Raw genomic sequence first — 26,332 nt, forward strand, 5'->3', positions numbered from 1 at the left:
TGCAACTTAAGAATAACTATGACCGTAGTTAATCTTAGCAGTGCCATTAAATTTATAAATGGTATGGCACAGTTAATGCATTATTGCAGTGTATCGTGGTATGGAATAAGAAATGTAATTTATTGACAATGTTGAAGTGAAATTTGCATGTCACTAATCTGAGAAGTAAATTTTATAGTACTATTAACATTAGGTGTTGACCTTGAATATATGAACAAAGTGTAAGAAGAACGGTCAGCAGGGTCATTCCATGTCAAGTGGCCTAAGAGTCCCCACTAGACCATCTCCAATTTCCATGAAATTGTTTCAGGTTGTACATAGAGACCTTACATACAGCACTGCCAAATTACAGCTTTATAAGTAGTATGGTGGGGCCACTAGCCGTCATTTCATAAAGGCTCAATTCTTGACATTGTGACTATAGTAAATTCATCATAGTGTGCTATCAAAGTGGGTCATAAATCTTGTATCAAATTTTGACTGTACTTCATTGCATTGTATCTACTGAAAGCATTAACTTTCTGAAGCTGGTACTTTAGTTATCTGCAGCCTGTCAGCATGTCATAATGCTCTGCAAGTGGCATCCAGATTGCTCAAACAATAACTGACTTATCTGAGCTCACTTTGCCTGATCAGAAAGAGTTTTTAGTTTAGAGACAGACCAGTTTAACATGCTTCAACAATCAGTCTGAACCACATTGTTGTGTAGTGAAAAGTGTTCAGAAGTTGTGTGCCTTTTTAAATTATGTAAAGTGTGTTGTCATTACTGGATTAACATTGTTTTTCGGTTAGTAAAAATTATTTCAAGGTAGTGGGTTTACTATGTTATTTAATTTTTTCTGATGTATACTCGAGGAAGTTCCCATTACATATGCGGGTTGTATACGACCCGGGAGATCCGGGAAAAACCCGGGAATTTTTTAGAATTCCAGGAATTTGTCATTGTTTTTGTTTTCAGTTACATTTTTGTAATTTTGACTGGTAAGAATCGATACACTAACAAAGGATATTACTGTGTCCTGCTACTGCAGAGTAATACTGCAGCAATAATACATGAAGGAGAGAAAAACGAAAATAAAACTTAAACTGCAAAGGAAATGCGCCCTATGCAACAACAAAACGCAGTGCTCATACAAGCGTCTGCCAACAGCAAAATGTGTCAAAGGCTTTAGGAAGACTATGCAAGGCTTCGTAACAACAAATTGCCTCCAATGAGCATGACATCACAACTGTTTACATTAGATTCGTTTTAGCAGTTATGAGTGGGATCATGCGTATGCGCAGTTGAGTAGTAGCTTCTCCCGCTTCTGGCTACAGAAACGTGGCTGTTGGCTGTGTAAGCAGTCGCAGCTAGATGCTACGGGGAAATATTTTACTGGAGTGCCCAAGCTGCCAGATTCATGTGTGCGCAGCCGGCCCAGACCTGTGTGGGGGGTGGGGGGGGGGGGGCAATTCATATTCTTCAGGGAGAAATCCTTGTTTCACAAAGCACCTAGCATCCAGCGCACGTTAGTCTATCGATTATTCATATTACTGAAAACGCATCCCTGTCAGTTTTTGAACATTTTTGAACACATACTAAGTTGATTTCTGAATGAATTGTAAGTTGATCTGTGAATGCATACATAGTGTACATGATTGCCGGGGAATCCTTGTCGCATGTAGAAACAAACTTTCCTACAGACAAAAGGGGCTATGCGAGCTGAGCGGAGTAAGGCTGAACGAATGAATGCCAACCGTTGTCTGATTGTGTGGTTGATTGGGTTTGCAAATGATGAGCTTTGCTATAATTACTAGTGAAATCCATAGATTCAAACTACCGGAGTGGAAATAAACAAATAACCAGTAAGAAATATTACATATAAAACTGACTCTGAGCACAATGGAACTTCATCTGAGGTCATCAGTCCCCTAGAACTTATAACTACTTAAACCTAACTAACCTAAGAACATCACACACGTCCATGCCCGAGGCAGGATTCGAACCTGCGGCCGCAGCAGTAGCGGGGTTCCAGACTAAAGCGCCTAGAACCGCTCAGCCACTGCGGACAGCGATTACATATTACCTTCTTGGTGTATCCAAGAAAATGAAATTTTGACAAAGTTTTTGGCCAGATCGCTATACTAGTAAGGGCCAGTTGTACAGTCCCCCCCGGCTAGCAGCCGCTGTAAGTTCTGTTCTGGAAGTAGCATGGAAAACGTGTTGTATGAACACATAACAACGCCTAACCGGAGAATAAATGCGGGATAACTAAACCGGTGATTCGGCAGAGTTAGTGAACTTAACTGGTGAATAAGCTTTGACATTGACAGGAATAGTTACAGAATTAGTGATAACAAGACTCTTTGTTAGAATGAGGAAGAAGAAACGGGGACATCACATAAATTATGGAACAAAATGATGATTCAAAGTTTGTATAAAAATTTTGTACTACTACTTTTCGATCTCATGCTTGAGAACTGGAGCGTATGAATGGAGTGTGAAACTATTTCCCAAAGTAAAGCTTTTTGCTTATAGTAGGCCTAATAGGCATTTGATATTGGTACTTTGTGAGTTGTATTCTGTCGTTAAAAAATGACTGTTTGTGCCAAAACAGTCTCACTTATTTGGTGTGTGTTAAAATTGTTGCAGTATTAGAAAGGCCTATTTTGTTTTATCTAGCAGAGTGTGACAAAATAGACGTAATCAGATCGAGAAACCACACCAGTCTTGGGTCCTATTTGTATTAACAGCTTTTCAGTATTAGACTACGACATTTCGATTTTTCCTGTAGCAAAACATTAGACGAACTTTGATGAGGTAACAGATTCTTTCACAGAAAGGAAAGCATGCCATGTAAAGCTGTAGCAAGATTAGAGAGAAAAAAATTCTAGGAGCTAAGGATCGAAGAAATGTGAATTCTCTTGCTTGTCTCATGTCTTTACTGGTTTTATGTATCCTATATTTAATTTTATGTCACACAAAGCAGCAAGTTGTCAGCTGCTAGGGAATAGAGTGCAACTTTTCTGAAGTTCATTTTTTTAAAAAAAAAGAAAAGAAAAAAAGAGGGACAGGATGTCAAATTGACCGACTGTAAGCATGAGACACGCCACAGGACATTTGAATTTCCACTGTCCTGAATATGGTTTTATGGCATCCATTGTAAAATATACATGTTTCAATTCCACAGAGCGAAATACAGTGACGTGCGATAGGAGAATGCTGTGTGAAGAAGTGTGGCACTGCACTTCGGCACATTGATGACCAAACAACATGTCTTACATTTCCTCAAACACATATGTTTTATATGTTAGACTCTTCAGAAAGATGCATGCTACAAAATGAATATATTTTTGAAAATTAGTTTTTTCTGATTTTTGACGTCCTATCTCAAACGCTTGAGAGAGTGGCGGAGTATTGGCCCAGTTCGAAAGTATCGTAAATTCGGGGCTGATGCACAGAGCAGTCTGAGTTATAGTGGGCATGTGGGTAGTCTCCACGTGATCCATGTATACATTTAGTGATTTTGCTGTTTCCTCTTCGTTTACTGCTTTCACATCAAATGAAAACAAAACAGATTGCTGTGGTGGGAGGCTATCGAGTGAATTAAAATACATACACATAATTACGGAAGGCTGAAATGTGTTGTTAGTTACAGATTTTATTTTATTTCCACCTTTCTGACTATCAAGCATTTATTGCCTTGCGGAACAATGAGGCTATTTTTGTCGATTTGCTAAAGAAATTTTCTTTTATTAATCTTTTCTGCTGAGGCAGACAATATATTTGAAATGAAGTGTTTAATTCCGCACACTGTTTGCTGCATCATTTCAAGTGCACATTTCCAACTTATAACACGTGTGGCATTATGTCATAATAAAGAACTAAACATGAGATAACATAGTACTGGTATTATAAGAAAATTTACATTCCAAAAACTACATTGAAAAGCTTAATATCAGGTCGTGGCCCACTTCACTGGGAATCTGGACATACGAATGTGCACTTTAAATGTGCACATTTTATTATTGGTCACAAAATTCCGATGCTCTTGGAGTATCCTCTGATGTCTTGTTTGTTTTATGACATAATGTAAGATGTTTTAATGTTTTACACTTACAAACATACGGGCTCCCTACGCCATCGTAGCTGCGCAAGTCCAGTGGCACCTGTCAACTGGTGCTCTCTGGCAACTTCACAAATGAGCCTATTTCTAATAGCTCGTGTGAAAATAATCCGAATGGTGGTTTGAAAAGTGTTAATTTCAAAATAAATATCCTTCTACGTAAGTTGAACTATGTGCGAGAATGTACAATGAATTTCTTAAATCACAGAGCATTTGAGTCTCATTTAAAAATCAACTCTTTGATGATTAGCCATTTAGATGAATTTCGAGCCCAGAAGACAAGACATTTATGTCGTTATTAAAAATTTTGCTGGCACATTTGTGTAATATATATTACATTGTAATTCACGCTTAAAAGACCAACATTATATGTGAAAGCTTGCTTCTCTTGCAGCGTCTTAATCTTATAGACCAATATCATATGTGAAAGCTTTGCTTTTTGTGTAGCAACACGATGTATATTAATTTAAACCATTAGCTTTTTCTGTTTATGCATTCACGCTTCTTAACAGTGATGTTGCTATTGGCTCACTACATCCTGTGTCCTCAGTTCTGAATACCCGCTGTCATCGGCTGGCGAGATCACATGACATGAGCTATGACTGGCTTACAAAAGTGCATTTCAATCTTGATTTCAATGCTTCGGAAAGTAAGATGCGGTGTTTGGTGGAATTTGAATTTATACTTTCGTAATATGAAAATATGCACTGTACATGTTGCTGCTCATCAAAGATCTTTCCAAAACGTGTTGTTTTCCCTGTGGTTCATTTTCTAAAGCACCAGGAAATTCTACGACCGTATGTAACCATTCAAAAGACTGATGTTATACAGTTCCGAGAGAAAATATATTGTCAGTTAATAGGGAAAAAAGTATGTTCGCACTCCCGGGAGGAAGTGTATTTTTAACCGGGAAATCCGGGAATTTTTTCCCGTATCCGCGTATGCACCCTGCTATGATTGTTTAATATTTTTCAGTTGGAAATATACACCAATTCTACTTGATCTAATATTGAAACAAACGGCAATTGGAAGCATAAATTGAAGTGTAGTGTAATGGATATCAATGAGGTTTCACTACTATGTGTCATTGGTCCTACATATAATTCTGCATGTCAGCTGAAAACATACACGCATCGAGGCTTCATTCCAATCAAAGAATTTTCAGTAGAGTAATAGGAATTCATGACTTTCTACAGAGATATTGTTGTAATCGTTTTGGTGCAAAGAACCATTCTGTTAAAAAGGGTTTACGGATTGTCAATGTGGAAACAGCAAAACAATTGCAAGCTGTGACTAAGAGCAATGTCAAACCTGGTCGGAAGATCTGTCCAACTTGCAGAAACAATTTTTAGCAAAGAAAGCAGAAAAATCACAGTGGACTTCAAACCAGTCGGAAGATGAAGCATATCCAGAAGTATCAATCAATTCAATTCTAACTGCTTTTTGGGTCTCGCCTCTAAAATATCAGAGAATATCCAAAAGGGATGTGAAAGGTTGCGCAAAATGAAAAATAAGCGAAGCTCAACAGGCAATTGCGAATAACATTGCTGCTGCTGGAGGATTACCCCCAAAAGATCTTCAAAAGTACAAGCAAGACATGTCCTGATTGTGAAGATTATAAGCAGCTGATTAAGGAATTGAAAGAGAAGTTGCAATTGTCAAGGCAGCCTGAAAAATTGCAGATACTGACACTAGTGCCACAAAGCTGGACTATAAAAGAGACAACGCAAGAAGGATGGTAAAAGCAGCTAGGAATTACAGGCAGAAAATAGTGTACTAACTCTGCCAAAGAACAAGTGTGGCAAGATGATTTCAGATGCCATAAAAGAGAGAGTGGTAACATTTTTTTCAGAATGAAGAATTTAGTCGAATTTGTCCAGGTAAAAAGACTATGTATCAATTAGAATAGAAGGAAAGATAGTTTTGATGCAAAAATACCTTCTTCTGAATAATTTGGAAGAAATATTTGTTGCATATCAACTTCAGCATGGGCCTGAAATTAGATTTGGCAGATTTTGTAAATTGAGGCCAAAATCGTGCATTGCTGTGGGTGCTGCAGGAACCCACTCAGTTTCTGGCTGCACTTTACACCAAACTGTGAAACTGATGCTTGCAAGCACTCCAATTAAAGAAAATTATAAGAGTCTGACTGCTAAAACAGTGTGTGATTTGGAATCCAGACTGCATGCTTCTTCCCCGTGAAATTTGTCTTGGAAAGGAACTACTTGAACAGTTTTTAGAAAGTAGTTTTGAAGACAGTGATCCAGATGATACCATTGAGTTCAAACAGTGGGTGCACACTGATAGATACATTAGAAACAAAGCAGATGACCACTGAGGATTTTATTGAAGATCTGATTTCAAAAATTGACAAACTTTCCACTCATTATGTTGCAAAGTACCAGAGCAAGCACCTAAAATGCATAAAAGAAAACTGTAAGCCAACTGAAATGATCATATTAATGGACTTTGCTAAAAATTATTCCTTCATTGTCCAGGATGCAGTTCAAGGTTTTCACTAGAATAACAGCCAAGCAACTTTACACCCATTTGTTGTGTACTTCAGAAATAACTTGGACATCAGCAGCATCAGTTACTGTATAATAAGTGACAGCCTGAAACATAATGCAATTGCTGTAAATGCTTTTATAGTGAAATTAATAGAATATCTAAAGTGTCTCCTTGGAAAAATGACACACATTTACTACTTCAGTGATGGGTCAGCAGTGCAGTACAAAAACTTCAAAAAATTTCTGAATCTCTGTCACCATCAGAATGACTTTGGAATCTCAGCTGAATGGAACTTTCCTGCTACAAGGCACGGAAAATCTCCATTGATAGAATTGGAGGAACTGTAAAGTGCGTGGCAGCAAGAGCAAGCCTTCAAAGACCAACTGAGGACCAGATTTTGACACCAACTGACTTGTTTAAATACTGTGCAAAGAATATCAGAGGAAACCATTTAATTTTTGCTTCAAAAGAACAAATTGAAACATTAAAAACTGAGCACGAAGCAAGGTTAAAAAATGGCTGCACAGTATCAGGAACAAGAGGCAATCGCCATTTTGTGCCATTAAATGAAAAGCAAGTTTGTATTAGAAGAGTATTTAATAATACAAACTTTTTTGTGGCAAATGTTGACCAAAGCGTTTCATTCAGAAATACTAAAGCCTTACAACTGGACCAATACATTGCCTGTATATATGATGGAAAATGGTGGATTGGTAATATGTCTGAAGTTTCAGAAGAAGAAAATGTTTGTTATTTTCATGCACCCCAATGGACCTGCACATTCATTCTATAGGCCAGCTAGGCAGGATGCTTGTTGGATTCCAAACCAACACATTATTTCTATCATTACAGCTCCATCAGCAACAAGAATGGGCTGACATAGCTTGTTAGAATCAACTGTAATTTCTATTAGTAACAAATTTCAGCAAATGAATTAATAAGAACTGAAATATTTGGCTTGGGAACCATAAAGAGTATGATTGGTACATGTATTTTTTAATGTAATATAAATGTGAGTTTGATACAACAAGATTTATGGAAACTTTGATGGCACACTATGATGAATTTACCATAGTTTGACATTTTGTACTAAAACGAAGCTATTGTACCCAAAAATTTGAACAGGATCACAAAGTTTGAGCACAACAGGTCTCTTAGATCCTGAACAGTGGTAAAACAAAGTTGATCATTTATTCATTTCAGTCACAATGGAAAAAAACGAGCCTTTACAAAAAGGTGGCTGGTGGCCCCATTATACTATTTATGAAGCTGTAATTTGGCAGTGCTTCATGTAAGGTGTATATGTACATGCTGCAAAAATTTCATAAAATTGGAGATGGTCAAGTGGGGAACTTGTCTAAATTTAGGCCACTTGATATGGAATGACCCAATAGTAAAGTTAGATTTCAGACAAATACCACATGAAAACATAAATTGTTACACGGCCCGTATCTGCAGAATGAATTTATATGTTGGCAGTGAAGTTTTCATGAAGCAATGGTATTACACATGAAATATTGACAGGTTTGTTCATAACCACTTTCTGTGTTTGCTGCACGTTGTCACACATTTTTTGTGAAACTACCAGAATGTTATAGATACTGGTGTAAGTAATCTTACATACACACGTCACTTGAAATCTGATGCAGTGCAGCTATTTGTAGGGTATTCAGCCATCAGCAGGAAAACAAATTCACTTGGTGCCACTAGTATTTTTATTCTGCCTACCAGAATTGAGGGTCCTGACACAATCACGCAAACTACTTGTGTACTGTCTGTGCTGAACAAGTCTGCTTCAACACCCATCTTGGGTGCAACTGCAGAAGTACTGTGATAGCATTAATGCATCATTTGCATTTGAATATATGAGAGTGCTTCATTATAGTTCGTACGAACTATGTGATCAGCTTGCAATTCATTTGTCGAGGAGTATCACAACAGTAATCGTAAACCATCACTGTGAGGAAACGATAGGAAAGTAAATATACTAAATTTTATTAAATACAGTAAAAGAGTGGTTAGACCCAACATAGTTAAAGTCTTGGCTTTCACCCCTGACACAATGATGGTTTGGCAAACGAATGATATGTATCCACAACACACATCGTGTAAATGAAAAGCGATTTGAAGAGTCATTGACCTTGGACCTGAACCTGAGAACTATTCAAAGGCTACAAGGTTAAAATGTGTTTCTAGACCCCCTCCCCCCTAGAAATATTGATTGTGCTGAGAGACCGATCCATAGTGCAGCTCGAGGCCTAGCCTAGGTTGAAAGGTGGCAGTGTGGCTGTGAGCTGACAAAGCCTTGCTAGGTGAAAGCCAAGTAAAGGATGTGCTAACAAATTGACCAGTAGCACAGCCTAACCAAAAAATTCCAGTTGTGCCCAGAATGAACTTTTAACTACAAGAAGTCTTCTTTTACGTTGTGTGGTGTGTTAGTGGGACTGAACTTCCCTATGACCTTAACAGATGCATGTAGTCATTACGTTTATTGAAAGCCACCTTCTTGGTCAAATTAATAAAGCTTAGTTTTTAAATGGTGTATATTTTGGGCATGAGCACATGCTGGAAAGTAATGGTACACAATTTTTATTTGAAAATTATTGAAGCATTTTAATTAAAACAAACTTTATTAACATTTTACATCTTTATTCTTAGTGTTTAAATATTTATTTCAAACAAAGTCACCATGGCAGTGAACACCTTTATCCCAATGAGACACCAGGTTGTTGGTGTCATAACTGTAGAATGTTTGACTTTGTTGGCAGACGCACAGCCTCATCTCTGCTCACACCAATTCACCACTATCAAAGTGAAGTTAAAAAAAAATGGCTTTGAGCGCTATGTGACTTAACATCTGAGGTCATCAGTCCTCTAGAACTTAGAGCTACTTAATCCTAACTAACCTAAGGACATCACACACATCCATGCCCGAGGCAGGATTTTATCCTGCGACTATAGCGGCTGCGCAGTTCCAGACCGAAGTGCGTAGAACTGCTCGGCCACACCGGCCGGCAAAGTGAAGTTCTTGAAGGTTTTCTTTAGGTTTTGCAAATAGTTGAAAATTAACTGGGTCAAACTGGGACACTATGAAGTATGAAAAATAACAATGAATCAAAGGTTTCAGACTGTTGTAGATGCAAAAAAAAAGTTGTGTGTGGTCTATCATTGTCATGCTGAAGGAGAGGGTACTCCACGTGTGGATGAACTATTTGAATTTGTGTTCTGTTTTCTGAGGGTTTTCTGACATGCTGACACAGTTAACTAACACACACACATTACACACTGCAGTTCAGAACTCGTCAGCAGGAGGGTGCTGCATATTGTGTCAGCAAAGTCGTAACATCAACAGAGTAATATGCACGACAACTGATATGAAGAACAGAATCAAAGTTTAGGAGGCATTATTTTCTGGTACACTCTTGTAGTAATTTGATGCAATTGACAATTGCCTTGAATGTTGCAGAATGGTTCCCTTGGAATGGCCTAGCATCCATTTGGAAGTCATAATACTATATCCATAACATCAGCCAAAACATTATGATCACTGATCTGCTATCAATATAAACTTATCCAGGCAATAGCACCTCACCTTGTCTTCTAGTCTCACATGCACACGGTGCATGGAGTATGAGTGAGCATGCTGTCTGGGTGTAAAATAGGGAATGCACACAATCTGAGTTTGGCTGAGAGCAGATTTTGATGGCCTGAAGGCTTAGGATGAGCATTTTGGAAGCTGCACAGCTTGTTGGGCATTTGAGGAGTGCTGTGGCAGTTGTATTCAACACATGGCGAAACAGAGGTGAAACCATGTCCAGACATTATGGGGGTTGGGCAAGTACTGCTCATGACAGGTGGTACACATCACAGGCTAGGCAGACTGGTAAAACAAGACAGACAGTAAACTGTGGCATAACTAACATCAGGCATTAATGCTAGGCAGAGTACAAGTGTGTCCACATGCACAATTCTCCAAACACTGATGACCCATGAATGTGCCAGTGTTAATGTCATGACATTGACAACTAAAACTGAAATAGGCATGTAACTGTTGGTGTTGGATGTTGGCACATTGGGAGAGCACTGCATGGACTGATGAATCCTGATACAATCATCATGCCTTTGGGAGGATGCATTTCTTGTTGTGATCTTCAGTCCTGAGACTGGATTGATGCAGCTCTCCATCTACTCTATCCTGTTCAAGCTGCTTCTTCTCTGAGTAACTACTGCAACCCACATCCTCCTGAATATGTGTAATCATGCCTTGGTCTCCCTCTATAACTTCTTCCCTCCGCCCTTCCCTCCAGTACTAAATCAATGATCCCTTGTGACTCAGAATGTGTCCTACCAACTGATCCCTTCTTCTAGTCAAGTTGTGCCACAAATATCTCTTCTCCCCAATTCTATTCAGTATCTCCTCATTGGTTACGTGATACACCCATCTAATCTTCAGCATTCTTTTATAGCAACACGTTTCAAAAGCTTCTGTTCTCTTCTCGTCTAAACTACTTATCGTCTACATTTCACTTCCATAGATGGATACAGTCTATACCAGTACTTTCAGAAAAGACTTCCTGACACTTAAATGTGTACTTTATGTTAACAAATTTCTCTTATTCAGAAATGCTTTCCTTGCCATTGCCAGTCTACATTTTATATCCTCTCTACTTCAACAATCAGTTATTTTGATACCCAAATAGCAAAACTCATCTACTACTTTAAATGTCTTATTTCCTAATTCCATCTTCATATCCTGATTTAATTAGACTACATTCCATTATCCTTGTTTTGCTTTTGTTGATGATCATCTTATATCCCCCTTTGAAGCTACTGTCCATTCTGTTCAGGTCCTCTGCTGTCTCTGACAGAATTACGATGTTGTTGGCAAACCTCAGAGTTTTTATTTCTTCTCCCTGGATTTTAATGCATACTGAAAATTCTTCTTTTGTTTCATTTATTGCTTGCTCAACATACAGAGTGAAAAACACTGGGGATGGGTTAAAACCCTGTCTCACTCCATTCCCAACCACTGCTTCCCTTTCATGCTCCTCGACTTTCATAACTGCCATCTGGTTTCTGTTTCTCTCACTGTATTTGATGACTGCCACCTTCAGAATTTGAAAGAGTATTCCCGTCAACATTGTCGAAAGCTTTCTCTAAGTCTACAAATGCTGGAAATGGAGGTTTGCCTTTCCTTAATCTGTCTTCTGAGTTAAGTCATAGGGTCAGTATTGCCTCATGTATTGCAACATTTCTATGGAATCCAAACTAATCTTCCCTGATGTTGGCATCTACCAGCTTTTCCATTCATCTGTAAATAATTCATGTTAGTATTTTGCACCTGTGCCACAGATGTAACACCCAATCACTGACCATTTTCGAAGTCAATGAGTTCTGCAGAGCACCCAATTGTGCTCTCTCATGTTGTATAATGGCTGCTGAGGTCGCTGATATGGAGTGCCTGGCAGTATGTGGCAGCACAATGCACCTAGTATGAAAAAGTATGTTTCTGGCAGTGTCCGGATACTTTTGAGCACATACTGAATGATGAAGTTATGCCCTGTCCAAAATTCTACCAGATGGCTTCCTTTTTCATTCCATATTCACCCACTAATTTTCCTTCTCTGTAGACCGTGAATTTACTTTCAGAACTTTTTCTTAAGAATTTGCTTTATTTACTAGCGATTCATCAAGAACATTAACACATTTAATCACATTATGTGAGCGTGGAAGTAGTTGCCAGGGACTAACTGATGAAATCAAAATGAAATTGCTTTTAACAAATGGGAATTTTATTCCTAAAAGCCTTTTTTATAAGAAACAGATTTAAAATTGAGCAGAAAGCACCCTCTAAATATCAAGTTACAATTTATTCAGAGGCAGAAAGAAACAAATTTTTGAGTGTATGAGCTTTCGGGCTGAGAACCTTGCCGCTCCCTTTTGACATGGCCATAGTCATGACCACTAACAACCACCTCTGAACGACTACACAGGTGCAAATCTGCAACACACCAGATTACTTTAAAGTAAAAGTTTTAACAATTCACACAAGCACACAAAGTATGCACCCCATAGAATAGGTGGAAATTAAAAGATTAAGTTGCCACCGAAGGTGCAACTTGATTTTAATTTCTAAGAAAAGTCTGTTGGTGGAAGGGTGGCAACAGGTTGCTCTAACGCGCCCCTAGTCCACAAGGGAAAAACGGACCACCCAATTCATAAATAACCACCTGCCCGCAGGTGGGCAAACGGAGAAGAATAGTGGGATGACCCCAAAACAAAGGGGCTGGTGACCTCACCAAGAAAACAAATAGAATTTAACAAGTAACTGAAACAACATATCATGAATCACTTAACTTCTAATAAACTGCAATTTCTAGCGAAGACCTGCTGCAGCACCTCCAAAACGCTCTCCCGAACCGTCTGCTGCCAGCCGCTTCAGCAGATGCAGGAAGGTGCACAAATCTCCCGTCTGACGGCGTCGCAGCTCGCACTGCGCAGACGGATGTCGTGGGTTGACTCCTGTTGCTCTCATGTCCGCCGCGAAGCCACTACCCCTCGCTATACAGTGCGGCCCACTGGACTCACGTGGCGACCTCACATGCACTGACACTCGAGGCGGACAAGCCATCTTGTCTCAGTGTGTGACCGACCGACCGATTGATCCAACCGCCAGTGACCATTGCCTGAGCAACTCGAGCAGCCTGACGGTCCAACGTGCAGCCTCAGATGCAGCAACTAAGCCCGCGACCGGACGACCGCTCGTTGAGTTCTCTCATTGCACCACATAAAGGGATGAGAGACAAACTAGCAGGCTGCGGACGAGAGATTGACCCCAGGCTGACTCCAGACTCACCCAGACTGACCCTGACAGACCGACTGGTGAGCTCATAGTGCCCCTTACATACACACGAACAGGCAACCTTTCCCCTTCCCCACCAGAGGGTGACACCAAAGCTGCGACTGCCACAGTTGCGCACTGCCAGAAACGGAGGGCGACGCCTTTGCCCCGTCTGCCATTGCCTTTGCCCCGTCTGCCATTGCCTTTGCCCCGTCTGCCATTGCCTTTGCCCCGTCTGCCATTGCCTTTGCCCCGTCTGCCATTGCCTTTGCCCCGTCTGCCATTGCCTTTGCCCCGTCTGCCATTGCCTTTGCCCCGTCTGCCATTGCCTTTGCCCCGTCTGCCATTGCCTTTGCCCCGTCTGCCATTGCCTTTGCCCCGTCTGCCATTGCCTTTGCCCCGTCTGCCATTGCCTTTGCCCCGTCTGCCATTGCCTTTGCCCCGTCTGCCTCTGCCTCTCCGCCCCCGCATGCCTGTGCCTTTGCCCCCTTTTCCTCCACTGCCTTGTCTGCCACCCCTTGGCCTTCATCCTCCTCCTCCCCCGCCCCCATCCTCTTTGTTCTCCTACTATCGAATTCCACTCCTCCGTGACTATTAAATTTTCGTCTTCCTTCACTATCTGAATAATTTCTCTATCTCATCATACATTTTTTCAATCTTTTCGTCTTGGAAGCTAGTTGGCATATAAACTTGTACTACTGTGGTAGGCATGGGCTTCGTGTTTATCTCAGTTACAACAGTGTGTTCACTAAGCTTTTCATAGTAGCTTATCTGCGCTCCTATTTTTTATTCATTCTTAAACCTACTCATGCATTACCCCAGTTTGATATTGTATTGGCCAGGCAGTGTCACCGTGCAGTTCTAGGCACTTCAGTCTGGAACCGCGTGATCGCTACGGCCGCATGTTCTAATCCTGCCTCGGGCATGGATGTGTGTGATGTCCTTAGGTTAGTAAGGTTTAAGTAGTTCTGAGTTTTAGGGGACTGATGACCACAGATGTTAAGTCCCATAGTGCTCAGAGTCATTTGAACCATTTTTTGATTTTGTTTTTATATTCCTATGTTCATCGGACCAGAAGTCTTGTTCCTCATTCCATCAAACTTCTCTAATTCCCACTATATCTAGCTTTAACCTATCCATTTCCGTTTTTAAATTTTCTAACATACCTACCCCATTAAGCGATCTGACATTCCATGTTCCACTCTGTAGAATGCCAGTTTTCTTTCTCCAGATAATGACGTCCTGAGTTACTCCTGCCCGGGGATCTGAATGGGGGACTATTTTAATTGCCGAATATTTTACCCATGAGGATGCCATCATCATTCAACCATGCAGTAAAGTTGTATCCCCTCGGGAAATATTATGGCTATAGTTTCCCATTGCTAACAGGAAGACTGTTTTGGTTAATTTTACAAGTCCAGATCAGTTGTTCATCCCAACTGTTGCCCCTGCAACTATTGTACTATTGAAAAGATTGCTGCCCCTCTTCAGGGACCACACATTTGTCTGGCCCCTCAACAGATACCCTCCGCTGGGGCTGCACCTACAGAAGAGCTATCTATATCACTGAGGCATGCAAGCCTCGCTACCAGTGGCAAGGTCCACCCTTCATGACGATGATTTTCCCCACTGGCAGTGGCATTTTTCATCAAAATAATGCACGATTTCACAAGGCCATGAGTGTGATGGAACGGTTTGAGGAACATGGTGGTGAGTTCCAATTGATGTGATGGCAAACCTGGTCAAACACATCTGGGATGTAATTTAAAATGTTGCAGATCATCCCCCCTTTGAGAATTTATGGGAACGAGGTGACTTCAGTGTGCAGATATGGTGCCAACTTCCTCCAGTGATCTACCAAGGCCTCATTGCTTCCATGCCACAATGTCTCCCTGCTGTTATCTGTGCCAGAGGTGGACATACCAGACTTTAGATGAGTGATAATAATGTTGGGGCTGATCAGACTATGGCAGTTACCATTATTGAAAGAAGATTGTTTTATTGTGGTGATGGTGATAATGATAGTGGCACATTAAGTTCGGCCAAACTGCACATGCTGCCCACAAGTGCTGCATGGCTCACCCTCCAGTCCAGCTTCAAGACACCGACTGCCCTTGAGATGCACTGCTGTTGCTCTACATCCATTTTGGCTCCACAACGTCCACTGGTGCCATGAACTCTGAGCTGTGACAAGGGACATTTGCCAGGCACATGGGGCTGGAATTCAAAGAGGGATCCCACAAAATCAAAATCCCCTTCCCATTGAGGAGCCCTCTACATATGACTCTCCTTGACATGGGTAATGTGCATGCATAACGTTTTATGTGTGCATAAATTCAGAAGTAGGACGTTTGTCAGGCTCACCACCCTGACAGTCTCACAGGGTCCCAAGAACTGAGGAGCTAGTTTGCTAGTGAACCCTAACTCCCATTTTTGAACAATGAGGGTTTCGGGCTAACACTCTGTCCCCAGCCTTTGCAATGAACTATTTAGCCCCTGATTGCAGCAGATGGCTAGCCTGTGATGGGCAATTTTGGTATTATGCCTAGCCTGGCTCCAGTTGTGCTGTGTTACTGCTAGGGTGACTTGCTCTGGAAGCAAACCATTGATTGACCACAGGTTGACAAGAGGAGAATTGACTGGATGTGCTAGCATAAGGGATACTGGAACAGCTTCCAGGGACTTGGATTGTGCAGTTTTAAAGACAAAATTGAACCATGGTACTGACATGTCACACTTCGTCTGAGCCTTGTTGTGAAAGATAAGCACAGCTTTCAACTTGCAGTTCACCTGGTCATCAAAGTATGATGGTAATAAGGATTTGTGGTCACATCCTTAATTCCATTGTCAAAGCAGAACCTCATGAATAGCTGGGAAACAAAAGCTAATAAGCATTCTGGGTGGCCTGTAAACAGAAAGAATTCATTACAAATGCAGGATAGCTACCAGGATGGTCACTCCTCTGCTTGGAATAAGTCAAAAAGCGAGAAAAGTCATCCATGATAACTAATAGGTGCCTAATACCCACAAATACGAGAAAGTGGACCTGTATAATCAATATAAAATTTATGCATCAGGCATTTCTGATGGGTAGACTCAAAAGCCCTTCAGGTAGTTCGGGTTGGGCTCAGCTCGCTTACGGCTCTCACCTCCACCAACCTCTGCACATCTTACAGGGAGGACCAGGTGATGTGTTGTCTTATCTTGACAACAGTATTATAAATGCCCAAATGACTGCCTAAGAGGGTGTTAAGGAAATAATGAGCCAAAACCTAACTAAGAGCTTGTCAGTCTCTAAACAAAATTCTTGGTGTTTAAAATAAAATGTGAATTTCTCAAGGGCTAACAGAAACACCAAGGCTTTCCATTCATACATATAATATTTCGTCTCCTCAGGTGAAAGTTTCCAAGGTCCATAGGCTATAGGTCATCAACCCACAACACCTCCCCTCCCATTCTGTTCCTGCAGGAGGACAGCTTCCACTTTCTACCCTAGAAGAATTAGGTGCCCATTTGCAAGAACAGGAGCTCAAAATTTGGTATGGCTAATACTAGTGGGTTACAAAGCGCCACTTTAATGGTTTCGGAAGATTCTGGACGACTTTCATCCCATTTGAAATTTCTTAAATCATTAAGTCATCCCAGTAATTTAGTAAAATTGGTCACAAACTTTCGAAAAAAATTTGTCATGCCTATGAACTGTGCCACACCATTCTTATTTCTAGGAGCAGGAAATTTTCACAAATCACCAGTATGCTTCTGGACAATTCTAATGCAATCAGTGGAACTAAGATGGCCCAAGAATGAAACCTATGTGCCAGTGTCATTTTAGTTGGTTTCGCAGTTAGTCCCACCTACCTCTGGTAAACCAGGACTGCCTCAAGATGTTGCAGGTGTTCAGACAGAACAGTAAATAACCATGCCGTCTAGGTGATTATAGACACACTTGAACGTGAAATCACCCATAGCATAATCTAGAAGGCAAGACATAATGGCAACTCCTATTGACATACCAAAGGGCACCCTGTTAAAATCGTAGAGGGTCAAGTCTGAACAGAAGGCAGTAATAATCTTGGAATCCTCTGTTAACATGATCTAATAATGGAGAGATTGAGATCCAGGACAGTAAAATACTGAGCCCGACTGAACCAAGTAAAAGAAATATGCAGATTGGGAAGCAGCACAGATTCCAAAACTGCCTTCTCATTAACCGCACAGTAACCCACAACTGGATGAAACATCCCACTGCTGCTCATAGATACTGAAAATATGGGAGAAGCATAGGCTGAGATTGAGGGCCTGATGACCCCATCGAACAACATATTATTAATCAAAGCACATATACATTTCGTCTTTGATGGAGAAAGCCTCTAAAGATCCTGCCTCTCTGGAATGTCATTTGTAAGGCGAATTGTGTACAGGAAATTATTGGTGATGTCAAATCTGTTAGTTAACTACCTGTGGTAAACAATCAAGAACTTCCAGCACCAGCCTTACCTCTACTGGACCAAGGTGACTGAGCCCAAATGGCGAATATTATGGTAACACACTATGAACTCTTGTGGCAACCTGACAGGAGCACAACTGGAATTTTTCAGCTGGGTTAAATTTAAAATAAACAACCCTGCTTTGACAAACTAACAAAAACCCACTACCACTTACAAAACACCCCAAAATTAAGTTTACTGAAAACTTTTTAATTACTATCCACTTCATAGGCCAAGAAAATTTTCCAGTACTCAGTTTTGCCAGTCAGAGGCAACATCTGCCCAGTGAGAGCTTGACATTCGGAGGATGGATGCAAATGAGGCAGTTCACAGGTATTGTGGAACTCCAAATACCACAGATAATCTAAATGAGAAACTGAACTACCAGAGTTGAGCAGTTTGTACACTGGTTCCTGGATAAGTTATACCCAAAGGTAAGGCAGGCATTCCCCTACCTTGGACTTGATGCAGAGACAGCACTTTGGCAGTAGAACACTACCATGCCTCTTCCATTCCTTGTGATACCAGCTGTTTGACTCTCCTTCCATGGAACCAGACATTGCTATACAAAATGCTCCTCTTTGTTACACTGAAAACAAATCCTACGCTTGTTCCGTATTGGTGGTCCCCTTTGAAATTGCCCAGAATCTCGATCCCCATCCTGATAATGACACTTAAAGCCTCATCGCTGCTGATCTGCGATACTCGGACTTCAATAGCGGACACCAAATCCTCTAATTCAGTAAAAGATGTGCATTTATTAGTGAAGGTAATCCATGAACGGTCCTGTGGCTGCATTTTCTCTAATATATTACTGAGTATTTGTGACTTGCAATTGCAAGAATGGAATGACCATATGCATTCATCTGTGTACCTAGGGAAATGTTCATGAGGAAACTGCACTGGCCAAAATGTTCATGTTTGAGCAGCCTCTAAATATGAGGTGGAATGTCAGCGCAGTAATTGATTCCCACAACTCCCTCAATGTTGCACTTCCGTGTAAAATTCAACTGAAAACATGACTTAACACAGGGGGTACAATGCCTGATCAACAACATTATTGGAGATGGCCAAAGTGTCAGCATCAAACATAAATTTGGTGATCCATAGGATGGATTTCACCTGTCTTAAATTCTAAATTGAAAGTTCCATTATAGTTAGAAGCAGTAACATATTTGGTAAAGTAATTTCCCAAATGAATTCCCTTCTCATCCTTAAAGGTGTCTGTAGAATTACTACTTACAGCAGTTATCTGTTGGTAGGAGAATCTTGTTCTCCACCTATTGCTCCTAATTTGTCTAAATCAAGGTGGCTGACCCCACTTAGCAAATCATGCACCTGCCCCTTTAACTGCAGAGCTAATGTAACCTGCTCAGGATAGAGATTACATTGTGGAATACCACACAAGTGATTATCCCATTGGATCAATTGTGCGTGGATTGTATGTATTTGCTTATGGTGGGGCTGACTACTTTCTAAACACTCCACGTTCTGACACAAGGAAGTCATGGTCAGAGCTCAGTCAGCAAGTGCAACATATACCTCCCCGGTGCAGTTGGTACTAATCACCAAGGAGTTGCCCACATGCAGACGAGCCACAAGTTTGACCACACTGCCCATACTACATGGAAGCTGACATACTTTTAATTTATAGATAAACTGTAGCTTCTTCAATAAGGACAAATTGAGACAGTCGTGGGACCCTGTGTTCAGCAGTGGATACCTACACACACACACCTCATGGTGAATGACAGTATGAGGAATGACAGTATGAGTAGTTCCAGGAAAATAACCATCCTTCATTACCAACCAAACATCCAGCAGGAAAAAGGGAAATTAAGTGGAGCGACTGGATGGATTAGGGTTCACGATTCTCCATTGTTTATTAAAATGTTTTTATTTAAGAAAAATAACTAAAATCAGATACAATAGCAGGATTACAAACAACACTCTGAAGTTTCAAATTTAAGACATTACACACCTTAGTTTAGTGACCATTTGAATAAGGCAATAGTTAAAGACAAAAGCTGTGTCTTACACCCGTTCTTAGATTTTAGATTCAAAATTTCCATCTTCACAAACTGCAACTCAGAAAATGCTTCAACAAATGGACAAAATATAATTATTTGGAAACAGATGGCTCTTTAAGATAACACAGAAGCATAACTCATCTCAAAGGTTAAAACTAAATAGCTATACTGGAAGACAGAGCAATTTATAGCTGCCTTGGGACCACTAGAAAACGGAAATTCTTAAAATACACCTCAAAGTGCATGTAGATAATTTAATAAAGTAAACAGATACACTGATTTCTGGAGCTGCCTTCAGCAGACAGGACAAGTTGCTTTAAATCTTGCCCTCAATGAGCAGTTAAGTAATTAACTGAAATTAGTGTGCACAGATTGATATAACTGGTTTCAGACACAGTGAAATTTCTATTAAGGTACGCCGTAGAATATGCGTAAGTTATTCAGTAAGTGAATGTGCATGCATAGGAGCTCAAGAATGCCCTTTAAAAAGGAAAACCAGTAATTAGTACTCAGAACCAACTTTTAGCAGTAAATAAGTAAAAGATGAGGAAAGGTCACCCCATGACAACTTTAAAATAACATACAGTTGGACAATTAAATCTATTAAGCAGTAACTAGCCCTGAGATGGGATAAATTTCTTTCACTCTCCAGCTCACAAATGGCCAGTGAACAAACACACAAATGTTCCAACCTCAGTAAGACTTAGTTTTACACACTTTTGCTTGTTCCAGCCTGTGAGCCTCAAATGTGCCAACAGGCTATATTTTCGCAAGTCTGGATGACATCTAAATATGACATGAGTGATTCACATAGAGCTGATCAGCATGTGGCCATTCTAACAGTGCTCAGCGGTATGTACAAGAAGAGCACTCATCCCATCAAACCCCCAAACATGAAAATGTACAAAATTTTAGTACACATTTCAAATAGTAATTTACATAACTTGAGTGAAGGCAGCCCATCTGTAGCTGTCAGTGTTGCATTCCATGAGGCTGATGTACAAAGGCAGTGTTAACAGCCACATTATGATGAGCATGCCATAAGAGTCCAGGTCCTAAACAATCAGTGTGTCACAACAGTAGAAAACTGGAGCAGACTAAGGGAGCATCTAAATTCCACTGTCATTCTCACTTAATACAACCACATGACCACAGTGGTTGCACAAGTCAACAGACTCGTCAGATGATTCTCATCAAAAACTTAGTCTAAGGCTAAACATGGTCACACTTAAAACAGTGTTCAGGATTACAAAATCATAGAATCCACTGCTGAACGTGAGGAACTGAATAGCAATAAGAAGCTTGTCTGGTTGCGAGACATTACCCTGACCCCTTCCAAGGCAATGCCACAAAGTATTAAGTCGTGCAACACAATCCAAATCAAGCAGTTTTGTGGATGAGAAAGCTCCTTGCATAATGTGACTTCCACAGAGAACAACCAACAGCAAATACAGATAGCCAATACCACACCAATGTTCCATCTTCCGTTAACACTTGCACCTGCAACTATTAATTCGACAGTACTTTTAAAGGACTACCAGTCACTCCAGTCTATCAATTTCAGATGAATGCCAGATACTGTCGATGCACCCTGCGCGGCTGTACTATACCCCATGGCGCCACAAGCTCCAAGGAAAAGAAATGACATACACCAGGTGCAGGGCAGGAAGTCAGAGGGAGCCTGTCATGGCTCAGATAGTAATAATAATAAAATCATATTATCATTATTTGTGCTAGTATGTTAGTATTATTGTAGGCAGTTAATTAATAGAAAGATCAATTAATAACATGATGTTGCTGTATTCTTTCTATCTCCTGCCCAGCTCTTCAAGGCATCCTCTTCACATACACCATGTTGCTTCATTATTTTGTCGATATGCTCTTTCTGAAAGTAAAGTGGTCTACTTTATTTCTATCAGTAAGGTGACTTCCAATCAAAAATTATTCTTTGACTGCTGATTATCTAACATTCTCAACAGATGTTGATATCAGTTTAATGATTTTCTTCCTATGCAATACTGTTTCATTTGTTCTCATTCCAGCACTTACTTCAACATTACAGGTTTTTCAGTCTTGATATGCTGGTGCTGCTCCATAAGAAATCTTTCTAGAACTTTGTCTTCTTTTGAGATCAGCAAGTAAAACCCATAGTTTTGATCCATAGACTAGGGCTGGTTCAGCCTGTCTGTAGCCTACGCTCTTTTTTTACTGTTAGAAACGTACTTGTCCCACCAAAAGGAATTAATGAAGTTAGAAAAGTAGTAAGCAGTGTGTGTTTTAATAATTTTATCATAAATAAGCATTCTGTGAAACAAACAGTTTTGATGTAACTGTTCTAGACATTTAATGATTCTGATCGTAATAGTAGTATGAGTGATGTGGCACTTAACAGTCCAGTTCCTGCTTCCCCACACAGTTGGTGTACACTGTATTGTGTCGTTTGATATGAACAACATTGATTCCATTGTTTGAGGTAGTAGCTGTGTTACTTTATTTGATTACACTACCATTATATGCATATGAAGATAATGAAGCTAGAAAATATGATTGAAAACAATGGCATAGGAAGAAGGCTGAAGTTGAAGATCGTAATGAATTTTCAAAGGTGTTGTCATCAATCAGTCTTAATTTTTTGCTGCCTCCCATTGAAATATACACTCCTGGAAATTGAAGTAAGAACACCGTGAATTCATTGTTCCAGGAAGGGGAAACTTTATTGACACATTCCTGGGGTCAGATACATCACATGATCACACTGACAGAACCACAGGCACATAGACACAGGCAACAGAGCATGCACAATGTCGCCACTAGTACAGTGTATATCCACCTTTCACAGCAATGCAGGCTGCTATTCTCCCATGGAGACGATCGTAGAGATGCTGGATGTAGTCCTGTGGAACGGCTTGCCATGCCATTTCCACCTGACGCCTCAGTTGGACCAGCGTTCGTGCTGGACGTGCAGACCGCGAGAGATGACGCTTCATCCAGTCCCAAACATGCTCAATGGGGGACAGATCCGGAGATCTTGCTGGCCAGGGTAGTTGACTTACACCTTCTAGAGCACGTTGGGTGGCACGGGATACATGCGGACGTGCATTGTCCTGTTGGAACAGCAAGTTCCCTTGCCGGTCTAGGAATGGTAGAACGATGGGTTCGATGATGGTTTGGATGTACCGTGCACTATTCAGTGTCCCCTCGACGATCACCAGTGGTGTACGGCCAGTGTAGGAGATCGCTCCCCACACCATGATGCCGGGTGTTGGCCCTGTGTGCCTCGGTCGTATGCAGTCCTGATTGTGGCACTCACCTGCACGGCGCCAAACATGCATATGACCATCATTGGCACCAAGGCAGAAGCGACTCTCATCGCTGAAGACGACATGTCTCCATTCGTCCCTCCATTCACGCCTGTCGCGACACCACTGGAGGCGGGCTGCACAATGTTGGGCGTGAGCGGAAGACGGCCTAACAGTGTGCGGGACCGTAGCCCAGCTTCATGGAGACGGTTGCGAATGGTCCTCGCCGATACCCCAGGAGCAACAGTGTCCCTAATTTGCTGGGAAGTGGCGGTGCGGTCCCCTACGGCACTGCGTAGGATCCTACGGTCTTGGCGTGCATCCGTGCGTCGCTGCGGTCCGGTCCCAGGTCGACGGGCACGTGCACCTTCCGCCGACCACTGGCGACAACATCGATGTACTGTGGAGACGTCACGCCCCACGTGTTGAGCAATTCGGCGGTATGTCCACCCGGCCTCCCGCATGCCCACTATACGCCCTCGCTCAAAGTCCGTCAACTGCACATACGGTTCACGTCCACGCTGTCGCGGCATGCTACCAGTGTTAAAGACTGCGATGGAGCTCCGTATGCCACGGCAAACTGGCTGACACTGACGGCGGCCGTGCACAAATGCTGCGCAGCTAGCTCCATTCGACGGCCAACACCGCGGTTCCTGGTGTGTCCGCTGTGCCGTGCGTGTGATCATTGCTTGTACAGCCCTCTCGCAGTGTCTGGAGCAAGTATGGTGGGTCTGACACACCGGTGTCAATGTGTTCTTTTTTCCATTTCCAGGAGTGTACTATAGTGAACTCATCACCGAGAATTTTGAACTCAAAAGATAACAATTAACCAGAACTACTATTTAGTTGTTGGGAAGTATGACAGTTGGGCTTCATATATGTTACACATTTTATATAATATGGGAGGACTGTGACTGCTTAAATGTATTAATTACAGTTTGTTATTTTTACCACAGGCCCAAGTTTACCCATTCAGCATGAATGTAAAAGAAGAGTTGGAGGAGGGTGCAAATAAAGAGGTAATTATAGAATTTATATGACCACATGGAATTAGTCATTGCTGAGTTGTGGTGAAAATAATGAGATGGTTATCAATTGTGTGTATGTGTATTCACTTTAGCAGTCCTGTGTTTACTTTAATGTAAAGATGACAAAACTTAAGGTATTATAGTATGCCACAGGTTGGAAATGAGGAAACAGGTAAAGTAGAACATTTTGTTACAGTATACCCATATGGATTTAAACATTGCCTTTGAGCAGGTGAAGTAGTTTAGCTTGTGAGTTCATAGAATTGCTTCTTTACATTATAAGCACAAATAAGAATTACGTGAGATTGCATTGATGAAGTTATATGAAAATTGGTACGAAGTCCCAAGTTTCAAGCTATGGTTTCCTGTTTTAATTAGTAGTTCTCTTAATAGTTCCATGTATGTGAACTCCAGCATTGTATGTTTTTATTTGTCATGCGATACTGCTGTGACAGTAACAGAATTATTCAAGAAAAACCAACACAAAGTAGTGCAGAAAAGGGAGGTTATCATAACCTACTGAGTAGAGATTAAGATGTCTGTGCATACACTGCAGGTGTTGTGGACAGGCAGTCTTGTGAAGTACTTTTGAGCAGTTTTCTGAAAGCTGTGGTAAGCTGCTAGTATAGTAGCCCACACAAAATTAAAATACTTTAGACCTTGTAACTATGAACAGGCATGTCCTTACAGACGGTATTAGTGCACAGAGGGGTTAGTGATCATGATGCCAGTGCAACAACAATAGTAAATGAAGTTACTGAATCTTTCAAGAAGGCTAGTTGAATAGATTTGCTAGAAAGAGCAGGGCTAGTAGTTGTTAGCATCCCATGTAGGCAATGAGTGAATATCATTTACTTCCAGTATGATTTACATAGAGAAATATTTGCAAATGTTAAATGGTCTGTAAATCACACACTGAAAAAGTATGTGGTGAGTAACTGGATTACAGACAGAAAAGACCCACATGACAAAGTGTAGTTAGCAGATTCAGGTACACAAAAAATGGTGCTGAACTGGCCCCTCTCTGCCATCCAAATTGTTCATTTATGGAACAGTGGTTTGTCGCACGTATAGAAAAAGGTAGAGGTCAGTCCAGTCTGTTAGAAAAGTCACAGGAAATATGTGCAAAACTACAGACATACCTAGTTGGTGTAAAAATCTTCTTGAATGATTTTGTGATTCTGTATGATGGTTCTTGAAAAAAAAAAAAGAAATTCATCTGCAAGAATGGATATGGATCCCATAATTACTGGTCATGTGAAACTATTTAGTCTGCTTATTCACAGTGCTGCCACAATGCAGTCAGCCTGTAAAATGAGACCATAGTTCTGAAGCAGTATCTGTGGGAAAGCTAGCAAAATTGATGTGCCTTTCAATGACACAGCACTTCTGCTATGCAGTTAGTCATTACTTTATGCCTTAAATTACATGAAAACAGTAAGATAACATTAGAACTGAATGGTGCAAATTGATAGGTGCGAAGTACCTGCCATTGCCACATTGTAAACTGTAAAAGTACCTTCTCTTGTGATGATGTCCAACAGTCATAGCTAATCCACAAAACATATGGAATGAAAATGAATGTTTGCATAACTGCCTACTTATTTGTGGCAAAAAGTATTTTATCTATAGTTATATGTTGGCAAAAAAAATATTATTGAGTCTGAGAATCCTACTTTTGCTACTGTTTGGGCTTTACCACCAATAGCATAGGCTTCCATTTATTGCACAAATTTCATCCATATTCATTCTTGCCCTTCGTCTCCCCTCCACTCTTCTGATGCTACCATACCAGAGGTGTGTAATCTGTCTTTTCAGTGTACATTCCATGGCTTGCTAAATATTTCAAGGGTTTCTGCTCAAGGTTTCAGCCAGCTTTGTTCCAAGAGTATTTTGAACATGACAATTTTCTTGGAGGGCATTAAATTCAGGAGCTACAGATACATCAAGAATTTACTGTTCAATATTTTGATGGTAATATGGTCTTTACTTTTTATTCAGTCTGTTTTCTGTATCTCCGCACTGACTAG

The 26,332-nt window shown here is 40.8% G+C and overlaps 1 protein-coding gene across 4 annotated transcripts in view; it reads left to right on the forward strand.

The window, feature by feature from the left end:
- Positions 1–26,332, forward strand: part of LOC124720486 — a 112,969-nt gene that overhangs the window by 4,868 nt on the left and 81,769 nt on the right. For all 4 annotated transcript variants that reach the window (XM_047245849.1, XM_047245846.1, XM_047245847.1 and 1 more), the window contains exon 3: positions 24,231–24,293. In XM_047245849.1, coding sequence (XP_047101805.1) covers positions 24,231–24,293 — 63 coding nt within the window. The remainder of the gene's footprint in view (positions 1–24,230; positions 24,294–26,332) is intronic.

This window comes from Schistocerca piceifrons, chromosome 11 (assembly GCF_021461385.2).
Source record: "Schistocerca piceifrons isolate TAMUIC-IGC-003096 chromosome 11, iqSchPice1.1, whole genome shotgun sequence".
In the NCBI taxonomy this organism is placed as follows: Eukaryota; Metazoa; Arthropoda; class Insecta; order Orthoptera; family Acrididae; genus Schistocerca; species Schistocerca piceifrons.